The following is a 13,424-nucleotide window of genomic DNA, read 5'->3' on the forward strand; positions in this document are numbered from 1 at the left end:
CTGGCTGCCCGGAAGCCGGCACCTCCTCGCTCCCGGGCAGCCTGGAGCCGCAAGTCCTCGCTTCTGTCTGAAGCACCACTACAGTAGCTCCCTCCGCCGCCCCCTTCCCCTCATAGCAGGCTTCACTCCTCTCCGTTCCACACCTGCATATGCAAATTAACCTCCATCTTTGTTGGGTTAATTTGCATACTCACTCTGATTGGCTGTGGGCGTAGCGGCGTGATGGTTAATTTGCATGTTTCTCTTTTATTAGGTAAGATTGAATCATTGTTTTACACCTGAAACTAATATAATGTTACAATGGCAATTACGCATCATTAAAAAAAACTCACAGAACTATGTACCAAAAGAAGTCAATTTTACTTTATGTAAACTTAAGTATGTAAATTTAAAAATTAAAGGAGAAAAAAGAAATGCAGGAGTCCAAATCCCAGCACTTCTTTGTCCCATTTTCCTCATCTTCACAGAAACTGCCTTTATTTGTTAGAAGAATTACTTAAGTTCTTGGCATATCTTAAGCACTAAATAAGTGGTTAATAAATAGAAGTAGTTGACAAAATAATTTTTTTTTTATTGATTTCAGAGGGAGGAAGGGAGAGGGAGCGAGAGAAACATCAATGATGAGAGGGCTGCCTCCTGCATGCCCCTCACTGGGGATCCAACCGATTTGGACCTCCTGGTTCATAGGCCAAGGCTGAACCAATGAGCCACACCAGTGGAGGGACAGATAAAATATTTTTTAGGCATGCTAAAAAGTTGGTACTTTTAAAAAACCTACAACAGCAGCCCCTGGCCTGGTGGCTCAATTGGTTGGAGCGTCCTGTACACCAAACAGGGCGTGGGTTGATGCCGGATCAGGGCACACACCTAGGTTACAGGTTCGCTGTGTGTGTGTGTGTGTGTGTGTGTGTGTGTGTGTGTAAGAGGCAACCAATAGATGTATCTCTCCCATCAATCTTTCTCTCCCTCCCTCTAAAAGAAATCAATTAAAAAAAAAGAGAAAAGAATGAAAGAATCTTGAAATCAAAACCCTAATTCTTCATCATCTTCATTAAACATTAATTGGAAACCTTTGAGGTGCTCATTCCAAAACTGCGTTGTACTAGGTCTGCGAAATTCCTTGCACTCAAGGGGGGTGGGGGCGTGTTGAGAGGTTTAAGTGCTGCATACGTGCCTGTCCTTATATTTAACACTAATAACAAATGTGCTCCAATTAAGGCTTCATACCACGTGTTGGGTGTCACCGCCCCTCTCCCAGAGAGACTGTCCAATGACAGCCTTCTCTTCCCGCGTCAGGGAACCTGGGCAGCGCTGGACTCCTCACTCGCTTTGCTGCCTACATCCCGTTACTGGGCGGGCAATCCTTCCTCAGAAATATCTTTTAACATCCACCCCCCATCAGAAATATCTTTTAACATCCACCCCCCACACAGGTGGGCAACTGGATGGCGACTCCTCTCTTCCCAGTGTCCCTCTCCTCACCTGAACATCAGCCTCCCTTTCTGGGCCAAATCACCAAGGCGGCGTTTGAACTTGATAAGATTCAAGGGGGACCCAAGATGGCGGCGCTCGGGGCCCGAGGAACCGCTCGCTCACGCTGAGAACGGACAGCTGTGGGACGCTTGTGCGCAGGCGCGGTGCGGGCTGTGGGGCCACCAGGGTGAGGTCCTAGGAGCTCAGGGGTTCGAGGCCCTGCGGGGCTGCTGCACCTGGGCGGCCAAGCAGGCCCTGAAGGGAGGCGTCAGGAAGGACTGCGAGCACTGGACTTGACATCCATTTGCTGCCCCTCAGCCCAAAGCCTGGCGCCAGCGGTACTGATGGCACCAAGTGGCAAAAGAATACAGCTCTTACAACTACAAAGGAATCAGGAATATGTGAAGTTCTTGCACATCAAGGAATATTGTTTCTTCTCAACAGGGTAAGCTATGAGCACAACAGGAATTCGCTCTCCATCATTGTGTACCAAAGGACTTGGGTTAGAAGAAAATGTAATAAAACCTAAAAAAAGTTTCAATAAATAGTTTTGTTTTTTTAAAAAAAATTCTATTCTATTTGATAAATATATATTGAACGTAAGTACCAGACACTGTTCTGAGTCATGGGGCTATAACAAGGATTTTTCAACCAGTGTGCTGAAAGATTTTTTAAAACATTCAATACCTGACTATTTGTCAAATAAAAAAATGACAACAGCCAACACAATAGCCGCCTGGGGTGAATGAATCAAAATTATACCTTTTCTTTTGTCAGATGGGCAAAAATTGTATTTTTTGGTGTGCTGCATAATTTTAGTAATTAGTTTATGTGTCCCATTAGATGAAAACGTTTAAAAATCGCTGGGCTATAACAACTGAACAAAGTAAGTGTCTCCCCTCGCAGAACTCATTACTGAAAGTCAGAGTGTTGGGTCATGCATGGAGTCTGCCAATGTTACCCCCTCTCCATTCTAGGAAATCTAGAATAGGCCCCAGGCCCAAGGTCCCTCAGCTGCTGGCAAGTCTCAATTCTGGAATGCCAGTGGCCAGGTGGGTACCCTGAAGAAGGAACCAGGTGGGGGTGGGTATGGAAAGGTAACTATGTCTATTTCAGCGGTCGCCAACCTTTCAGACCTCACGGACCACCAGTCTCTATTTTGTCATAGGCCTCCGAGGTAAACTGGCATGAGAACCTTGCCCTTAAGGGCCACTCTGTGCAGGATGGTGGCTGGCCATCCTACTTAAAGCCTCGTTCTTGGGGAGACTCACTGTGAGGAAAACAAGAGAGAGCCAATTACTCAGTAACTTCACAAGCCATGGGAGCAGGCAGAGGCACACTGAGTCAAAGGAATGTTCTCTGGAGGAACTATTTGCGGCCACTTTCCTCGAGCTACTCTTATTTCCAGATGTCTTCTGAAGTTACTTTCTGTGTGTTCAAGCTTACGCATGCATCCTTACGATAAGCCCCATCAGCTGTAGTTAGCAGGACAGGCCTCTATGACCACAGACATTGCTTTCCAGTGACTTCAAGGAGAGCGCCTTAAACCATTCTTTACATGGAGCCTTCTCTTCCACATAAGATAATAGAAGGATTGAATAAAATTCATTGTAAAATGCATGGTGGATTCGTTTATTTATTCTGTGTGGCTAAAAATCATCACAGCTTATAATGGAAGAACATAATAGTTTAAATTACAAATCACACCGAAACCACTTAACATCACATCCTATCTAATAAAGAGAGAATATGCTAATTGACCATCACTCCATCACAAAGATGGCTGCACCCACAGCTGAGGCCAAGTTCCCATAAGGAACCTTAACGAGCAATCAGCAGGGACCTGAGGCTATGCCCTCCCCCGCCCCCGTGGGGCTTGACAGGGGACCTCAGGCTGCGCCCCCCATCCTGGTGTCAGGCCAGGGGACCTGAGGCCATGCCCCCACCCGGCGGGACTTGACGGGGGACCTCAAGGTGCCCTTCCCATCCTGGTGCTGGGCTAGGGGACCTCAGGCTGCACCCCTCACCCAGCGAGGCTTGACAGGGGACCTCAAGGTGCACTCCCAGTGCTGGGTTGGGGGAACTGAGGCCGCGCCCCCCACCAGGTGGGGCTTGACAGGGGACTTCAGGCCCATGCCCCACCCCGGCACCAGACCAGGGGACCTCAGACCGCATCCCCCGCCTGGTGGGGCTTGACACGGGACCTCAGGCTGTGCCCCCCGCCCCAGCACTGGGCCAGGGGACCTGAGGCTGCGCCCCCCATCTAGTGGGGCTTGGCAGGGGACCTCAGGCCGTGACCCCATCTAGCGGGGCTTGGCAGGGGACCTCAGGCCGTGCCCCCCCCAGCGGGGCTTGACAGGGGACCTCAAGGTGCACCCCCAGTGCTGGGTCGGGGGAACTCAGGCCACGCCCCCAGCCCAGCGGGGCTTGACGGGGGACCTGAGGCTGGGCCCCACTGCCAGTGGGGCTTGATGGGGGACCTGAGGCTGTGGCCCCCAGCCTGGCAGGGCTTGATGGAGGACCTCAGGCCATGCCCCCCACCCAGCGTGGCTTTACAAGGGACCTCAAGGCATGCCCCCCACTCCGGTCTGGGCTGGGGGACCTCAGGCCACGCCCCCTGTCCTGGCGCCAGGCCAGGGGACCTGAGGCTACGCCCCCTGCCTGGCAGGGCTTGACAAGGGTGGGACTGGCTGGGCCTGGATCTAGCCCAATGGGGGGGGGGGTGCGGCCGGGTCGGGTCTCATGCGATTTTGAGGCGCATGTGGATGGGTGGGGACTTAACTCTGGGTCCCATGGTGCGCCCCAGACTCTGACAGGAGGAAGGTTTTCATATACATTTTACTAATTTTCTTTCATCTCTGACACTTCTATTATAGAGAAAGGGCAAATAGCAATATTAAATTATTTCCTCTAATTAATCCCCTTTTAATGTGCACGAATTTTGTGCACCAGGCCACTAGTTTTTTAATAGGAGCCTAAGCTGAGTGTCACCTCACATAGAACTTCAAAAATCTAGCTCCCAGCAACTATTCCAGAGGTAACTAATTGGGGAATCTGAGGGGAGGGGGGGGTCATGAGCATGTCCTTTTCAAAGCTCCCTCGTTGATTCAGTGCCAAGCCAGCATTCAGAACCCTGATAGTGAAGGTCTTATTACTAAAAGTGTGGTCCAGGAACCAGCAGTAGCGGCATCACCTGCAGCTTGTTAGTAATGCGGAATCTCAGGCTCCACTCCTAACCTACTCAATCGGGACCTGCATTTCTAGGAGCTCCACGTGACTTGTAAGCCTATTACTGTTTAAAAAGTACTGTTTAGAGGTTCTGTTGCTACAGAAACGTGAGCAATTCCAAACCATGTTATAAAGTTGAATACCTCAAGAAATGTTCCATGAAAAAGAAACAAAAATAGAACAGCATAGGAGATCAAATGTTTGTGATATTAGGCATTTCACATATGCATGGAGTCTGCCAATTTTACCCTCATCTAATTAAGAGTAATATTCAAATGCAAGTCCACACAGTTTAAAACTTGCAATACCAATCCTTATTCCAACTGAATTCCATGTATAAACCACACCCTCCACTGAGTTATACCGGCACTAACACAAATCTACCTGTAATCTCCAGATAGCTTTAGCAGTATGTACTAGTATGTTGAGGAGTTCTTGTGAGGAAATAAACAAGGGGTGTTGGGATAAGACAAGAAGGGATCATTTATGTGGGTGGCCTCATGCTTTGGGGGGGGGGTGCTGCCCTTTTTTTGTGTGTGAACACCTCTGTACTAGTTTCAAAAGACTATTGGAAATGGTGATATTTATTGCCAAAAAACTAATTATTGATATGCTATGCCAACATTTTTTTCTGTGCCCCTTGTTCTTGGCCACCTCTCAGAGGAAAAGCATTTAGCTATTCTCCAGTAAAGCGATTCCTTGACTAATGTATCTTCAGGAAACAATGCTCCAGTACAATGGAGGCAGCCATATTGAAAACAAATGAACTCTGAATCCTAAGCAGCAGCCCTGGCATACATTACAGGGCTCATCAGCAACTGCAACTGTTAATCTGCTCATATGCATCAGAGCAGGGACAAAATCACCTTCCTTCACAGCTTCTATTTATTCAAGTATCCAAACCTGGCACTAGGCAAAATCACAAAAACAGAAACTGTTTTCAGATTCTATAGGGTTACTTTCCAATACATCACATAAGATAGATACCTTGAAGTTTACAAGCATGTTCCCCATAATGAAATTGTAGAGTAGTTAGAGAATAATTCCTCTTCGAAAGATGCAAATAAAGGAAGGGGGCTCTAAGTGATTTGTTCAAGGTCATATTATAATAAAATACAAAATAACAAGAATCTACATATCCTAAGGGAAAACTCATGTTAACAAAATGAATTATAGCCTTATTGTAAGGAGAGAAACAAAAAGATCAAGATAGAATTTGTATCAGTTAAGATAATAATTTTGTCATGTATTCAGGGACTAGTTCTAGAGACCTACGGTAACAGTGGTTTAAACAAGACAAGAGGTTTTTTTGTTTTTCTCAGATAAAGGAGAAGGCGTGGGATCAAAATCTCAGATGATGACTCTATTGTTGGGAACTGAGATTCCATCTACTTTTCTGCTCCATTATTCTCAGTGCATGGATTCCATTCTCAAGATAACCTCGTGGCCCATAATGGCTGCTGTGAGTTACACATCCTTGTCTCTGGTAGAAGGGGGAAGGAATATGATAAAAGGCAAAAGGATATTCTGTGCAGTTGAGTCCTCTTTAAAGAGCTTTCCTAGAAACCCCACCCAATAACTTTTACTTGTATTTCCTTAGCAGGCTGGTAGAAGTAGTTTTGTAGGTTGGCAAACTGCTACAGTCAGCAATAAAGGGTTCCATTGACTCAGGAAGACGAAGGGAATGAATACTGGGTAGGCAACTAGGAGTCTCTGCCACAGAATCCTATTGTGTCACTTGCTAGCTGTGTGACCCCAAGTAGATTATTTACCCCCTCCAGGTCTCGTGTTCCTCATCTGTAAAATGAAGGAAATTATCACATTCAGTATGGAGACTCAATGAGAAAAACACATGTAAAACAATGAATACTACCTGGCACCCAGTACATAATACATATTAACTCATGATTATTTGATTATCCTAGTCTAGTGCTTTTCCAAATTCTTCTCCTATTCTAACTTCCTTTCTAGTTCCAAATTTGGACAATAATTTACATTAGTCCTTTTTGTACCTGTTGAAACTTTAGTGTGAATGAGTTTTAGTCACAGATCACCTCAGCTTGATATACATGTGAAAAATGATGTAAACGGAGCCACTTCAAAATGGGGTTGGAGCTGCCTTCCCAGAGGAACTGCCGTGCACGTCTTACTCCTCAAACATTTGGAATGTTCACTCTGGGCAAAAGAACCTCTAGACTGGGCCAAAGCAATACTGTGTCCCAAAGAAGTGCTTGCAAAGCTAACAGGAAAGCAGACATTCTGACTACCAAACTAAAAATTAAAGACATTCTTTAGAATTAGCACCATGTATAGCCAAAGAATAACTTCATTTATTTACATCTATAGAAATTCCTTCTTTGACTTAACACCTATAGAAATTCCTTCCTTCTATTCATGTAATTATCCCCCCTTCCCTTTCTCATAAAATTCCTTGCCTTCGCTTCATAATCAAAACACTATTTGGGTTTCTGCCTGAATCTGTGCTTCACAAATAGCTATTTTGGAGGGATCTCAAATAAATACTATTGCCTCTCAACTTTGGCCTTTTATCCGTAGGCTAACAACATAAATAAGTGCTAATCTATAATAATAAAAGCGTAATATGCTAATTAGACCAGAGGAAGCTGAGGCTGCAGCCGTGGGATGGAGGGAGTCACCACGGCTGCGAGGGGCAGATCCAGGCAGCCGCCGTGGCTGCGAAGGTCTACTCTTGCACAAATTTCGTGCATCAAGCCTCTAGTAACTTTATAGGTATTTACTATGTGCCTAATTGTATCCTAAGGGTAATACATATACTAACTCATTTAATCTATAAACCCTCCATAACAGGTTTTATTAATATCATTTTTTACAAATAAAGAATGGAGGCAGAGAAGATAGGTAACTTATCCAAGGTCACACAGTTAGTAAGAGGTGATCCAAGAAATGAACGAAGGCAATCTGGTTCTCTTATGCTACACTCCAGTTGATAGTCACCATGGACTACTTTTTATACTTATTTATCTTCTTTAAAGTGTATTATTTATTCTTACCTTTCCTAATTCCTTGTTTTATATATCTCTTTATATTTCCTGTATTTTCTACACCATTCTGCATATATTATATTGATGGGGATAAAAGAACTCAGTGAGTGCAGGATTTTTAATGTGTAAAACAATGTGTAAATCTATATATATAAAAGCCAAGCGACCAGAACGACCGGAATGATTGATCACTATGACGCGCACTGCAATGGCCAACTCCCGAGGCCCCTCCCCCTGGCTGGCCCTGCCCCAATTGGCCCCCCCACCCCGATTGGGGGCGGGGCCGGTGGCTAACCTCCCATGGCCTGTTCTCCCCCCACCCCGCCAGCCTGGCCCCGATCCACCCCCATCGGGGCAGGTGGCCGGACCCCACCCATACACAATTTCATGCACCAGGCCTCTAGTATATCTAAAATTTCTATGGGACTTATAATAATTTTGTCAAAATAAATTAGAAAACTTTGGAATTCTAACAGCAAAAATGGTAAGATGATGACCCAGAAGGATTAATGCAGTTTTCAAAACTAACTTATTAGAGCCACAAATTCTCTGAGCCACATGTTATATAAATCAACTAAAAGAAACTATAGTTTATGACTTGAAACTCACCATAGAGGTAACTTAGGTGCAGTTATACCTAACTGTGATATTTTAGATTAAGTATTCAACATTTCTGAGTCTCAATTTACTCATCTTTAACACGGGAATGAGTAATAAAATGTATCCTCTTTCCTCTTAATGTCTTTAAGAATCAAGTTAAATGAGGCTATGAAAGCCCTTCCGAAGCAGGACAAAACACACAGATGCAAAGTATTTCTAAATATATAACAAGGAACATGCATATATAAACGTGTGAGGCATTAATATCAACTGACTATTATTAACACCCAGCAGGATAGTTTGGAAAAACATGAACTTTTAGTTTGGAAAGACCTGGATTCAAGTTCTCATTCTGCCATTTACTAGCTGAGGGACCTTGGGGATGTTGCTGAAACATATTTCTGAGCCTCAGTCTTTTCAATTTTAAAATGGAGAAAATAATACCTACCTAACAGGGTTTAACATGTAAGAAGCACCTGGTTCATGGTAAACACAACGAATTTTATCCTGTGCCCTTATACTGACAATATTAGTTCACTCAAGACACATCAGAGAAGTTACATCAGTCCTTCCAGAGTTTACCATTAAGACATCAACATATAGAAAGACTACATTTATTTAGTTTTTATTAAACTCTAATGCCCACCACTCTCCCAGGTGATTAGGGGAGGATCTAGAATTTTATATTCCCTGCCCTGTAGACCAGTCAGAGGTTCTCATCTGGTTGACAGTCTGGTGAAAGCTACATCACCTCTCTCCAAAGAAAGTTACAAAACTTGTAGGAGACATACAAGAGATATAGGAGAATATCTTCATGACCCAGGGGTAGGGAAAGCATTATAAAGGGAGAGTGAGGAGAGGAGGGACACTCTAAAGAAAAAGATTCATAAATGTATCTACATTAAAATTAAGAATTTCTACATCAAAAGAGACCATAAAGAAAATTTCAGGAATAAGCCACGGAATGGAAGATATTTACCAGTACAATACATGCAATAAAAAAAAAAAAGGTGAGATTCCTGTGTAAAGAATTGCAAATCAATAAAACATGACAGGCCAAAGTGTGATACTATATTTATACAACGAAAATGAACTACAGCTGCATGTAACAATATGGGTAAATCTTACAAACTTAATACTGAGTGAAAAAAGCATGACACTAAAGAATAGGTACAGGATGATTCCACTCATGAACTTGTAAAATGGATAAATGAAATAATATTGTATAGAGAGGCATATGTTATGCATATGCATACAAGGTAAAACTATACAGAAGAACAAGGGAATAATTATCACAACAGTCAAAAAAGTGGAGTGACAGGGATCAGAGTCTGCTTCTAGATTACTGACAATATTCTTTCTTGACTTGAGCACAGGTTACAGGTTTTACAGGCATACTGTTTTACTGAGTTTCATTTACTTTATTGTGCTTCACAGATGTTGCATTGAAGGCAAAGGAAGACCCTCCACCAGCAAAAATATACGACTCACTTTATTGCGGTGGTAGAACCAAACCTGCAATATCTGAGGTATCCCTATCCTTTATAATTTGTAAGTTTTATATGCTATTCTGAATGTACATTGCAACAATAAACAAATACACTTCCACCACCACACCGAAAGCTAGCAGGGAGAGGAGTTCAGACTCCTTCAAGCCCCTAAACACCAAATTTATGGTGTCAAGCTACATGAGATCAAAGAAAAAAATCTTTAGATTGTAAAGTGGTGAGGGAAGAAGGGAGTGATGAGAATAGGAAAAGTGCAAGCCTCTGGGTCAGTTCATACTCTCACTTAGAGAACTTGTAGCACAGACATAAGGAACAAATGCCCAAGCTTGGTAAGGAATGCGATGGTGTCTGAAAAACATAGTAACTAGTGAGGGGATGGAGGAGCACAGCTTGTAAAGAAATGTAATCTATTAAATAACATACCCCAAAAGAAAGAAGACCAGTAATTGCAAGCTGAACCTTCTCCCCACTCCTTAATCTCTCCTCCCCTCACCCTTTAATGGAGACGGGGCATGTTAAATGGTGAGAAACTACAAACTCTGATTTCTAAGTGAAAAAGTATACCATGTCATGTCTCAGCAAAATACTATCACAGAACTTAGAAAGGCCTCTGTCAGCCTTGGGAAATGAAGGAACTGGTAAAAACAAGTTACAAAAACGCCACTTCCACTAGCCTTGGAATGAATACACATATTGCAACTGAATGATAAGCCTACACCTGGATCATATCTAGTCTGACCTCCAATATAGACAACTCTTCACAGTACAGTCCCTCAGAGAGAGTGAGTGAAGCTTTTTGCTCAATAGGACTCCAAGGTAGCCTACACTGTTCAATGGAAGTACACCTTTGTAAATTTTTAAATTGTATTCCTGCAAGAAATATTTACTTACTTTCCATTATTTCATGAGGTCTGGATTTATACTGAACAAAACTATCATTTTCCAAACGGATGGTGTCTAATAGGTTATTTTGATTTAAAAAAAAAAAAAAGTCCTAGTAATGGGCATACGGAATTATTTTTAAGTTTCCAAGGGTATGAAGTTGACTATTTCCTCATACTACATTCAAATTCTTTCTTTTCATTCTATTTTCTACCTTCCGTTTGTTCCCCCACAGACCCATAACTTCTCTTAATTTCTCCACGACTTGAGAAAGAGGCTTTCTAAAGAGGTTTTAAGGAATGTTCTCATCTCCACCTTTCTCGCTTCATCTCCCTTTTGTAGTCAATTCCCTAGGTTTGTTCTCTCTTTTTAGATAACTGGCTTATCCAGTTGGAACCAAAGGCCAAAGAATTTCCTCTCTATTATGTCTGATTGAAAAGCTGCCGGGGAAGAGAGAAGGGGTGTGGATCTGTACTTAGTCACTCTTACACTTCTGCGCCAAGCTATTGATCCGTGCCGCCTTTGTGCACCCAAAAAAAGTAATTTTAGGCCCAGGAATAATTCTCAGTCCAAATGGATCGCCTTTTGGAATGCCATATTCTGCAGCATTCACAAAATAACCCTAAAGCAAGCCCTGTAGAAAACTGGTGTGCTCCGAAGGTAGTGGGGGCAGGGAGGAGAGTCGCAGGTCCGAAGTTCAGACACTGAAACCAGACTAGACAACTAGCGCGCGGCTCGAGCTGGTGGCGGCAGCCCAGGCCACACTGTCAGGAGGGGGCGTCCTCCACGGGTCTCTGACTCATCCAGAGATAAGTCATCACCTGGGCCACAAGGTCCAAGGCAGCAGCTCCAGGATTTAGTGTGCGCATGGAAAATTTGTAGTTTTGGCTCCTGGGCTCTAGCAGGTAGAGAGACCTGTGTGGATTTCCTCGGGCTTCGCCCCGAAAGCGAGGATGAGGATGGAAAAGCCATTCTCCCTCTCTCTCATCTCCAAGAGGTGCGGGTCCCATCCTGGCGGGTGAGCTGGTGAGGGAGCCGCTGCCTTCTAGGGCAGTGCCTGAGCGGCCCCAGGGTGCCCAGCCCTCGGTCCTGCTTTCCCCCACTTGTGCCCCTTCCCCACTCCCTCACCCCCCGCCTCGTGCTCCTCACGCCTCTCACCTGCAGCCGAGTGGCCCGAGAGCGCCCGGCCCCGGGCGCGGCGCCCCAGCTCTTCCTCCTCGTCCTCCCACCGCCGGCCCTCAGCCATGGGCGAGGCGAGGCGCAAGGCGCAGCTGCGGGACGGTGGACAAGCACCGAGGGCCCCCACGCCAGCTCCCTCGGGGCCTGGAAGAAGGCCCCGGGGAAGAAGTGGCAGCGCCTGGGGCTGCGGAATCGGCTGCCTCTGCGGACTCCACCTGCAGCTGGCGGGGAAGCGGCGGGGCACCCGCACGATCCCGGTTCCCCGCCTCCTTCTAGCAGCGCACCCGGCCTCCTTCTCCCAGCTTTCGCTCTCCCACTCTCTTCCCCCTTCCTCTTTCCCTTCTCCGCCCCTCGGACTTGGAGCCAGGGACCGGGGCGGGTTCGGGCTGGGCCTCGCCTCCCCGGGGAGGGGTTACCCGCCACTGAGGACGCCCCACAGCCACACACGCTGGAACCACCTGCTTGCTGGACCAAAACAAACGCGTACAGAATCAATAAACAGGGGTGGGGGGAGGTGGCCTGGCCTCTTCCTGACCTTTCACAGTATTCCGGTGTCAACAGGAAACCCATTTGCTTGACACTTAAACAAAAGGAGGAGGAGGAACCTGCCCCTAGCGGGACTAGGAGAGATGGGACAGCTGGGAGCAGCTGAACGTGGGAACAAACTTAGCTTAAGAGTTTGGTTGAGACTGCGTAATTTTTTTTTCTTTTCCACTCTTTTCCCCCTTTGAAAATCGAGCCTCCCCAGAGCACAGAGGATTTTTAGGGCAGTGAGTCTACTCTGTATGATAGTATAATGGTGGATGCATGTTATTATACGTTTGTCCAAACCCATAGAATGTACAAGGTCAAGAGTAAACCCCACTGTTAACTGAAGACTTTGGGTGTTGATATAGGTTCCTCAATTGTAAAGTGGACCACTGTGTGGGGAATGTGGATAATGGGTGAGACGGTGCATGTGTGGGGCATATGGGAAATAGGGGTTATATGGGAAATCTCAGTCTTCAGCTCAGTTTTGCTGTGAACCTAAAACTGTTCTAAAATGTAAAGTCTATATTTCAAATATTTTTAATTAAAAATGTATTTTTAAAAAATGGTTCCAATCCCTATAAGAAAATGTACTTCAGCCCTAACCAGTTTGGCTCAGTGGATAGAGCGTTGGCCTGTGGTCTGAGGGTCCCAGGTTTGATTCTGGTCAAGGACCTTTGTTGCAGGCACATTCCCAGTGGGGAGTGTGCAGGAGGCAGCTGATCGATGTTTCTAACGCCTATCCCTTTCTTTTCCTCTCTGTAAAAACATCAATAAAATATATTTGAAAAGAAAAGAAAATGTACTTCAGGGCCCTGAACCTGATTATTTGCAGAGAGGCCATTTGGAGAAGTGGCAGGAGCACTGGCTCTGGAGTCAGAAGCTAGAATTTGAAGCACGTAGCTGTGAGATCTGCCCCTGTGAAAGCTTTCCCATGCTGAAGAACATTGCGAGAAAGCTGTTGTGAACCTATTCTCAATAGCACACATCTTAGGTTCAGCAC

General features: G+C 45.1%; 1 protein-coding gene across 4 annotated transcripts in view; it reads right to left on the reverse strand.

The window, feature by feature from the left end:
* The window catches only part of SH3D19 (SH3 domain containing 19), a 186,015-nt gene extending 173,622 nt beyond the window's left edge, over positions 1-12,393 (reverse strand). For 2 of the 4 annotated variants that reach the window (XM_080676150.1, XM_080676149.1), the window contains exon 1: positions 11,873-12,393. In XM_080676150.1, the coding sequence (XP_080532276.1) occupies positions 11,873-11,960 (88 nt within the window). In that variant the 5' untranslated portion in view covers positions 11,961-12,393. The remainder of the gene's footprint in view (positions 1-11,872) is intronic. The other 2 variants (XM_080676151.1, XM_080676152.1) reach the window with 2 other exon arrangements.
* Between the last annotated feature and the right edge of the window lie 1,031 nt (positions 12,394-13,424).

This window comes from Plecotus auritus, assembly GCF_963455305.1.
Source record: "Plecotus auritus genome assembly, chromosome: 6".
Lineage (NCBI taxonomy): Eukaryota > Metazoa > Chordata > Mammalia > Chiroptera > Vespertilionidae > Plecotus > Plecotus auritus.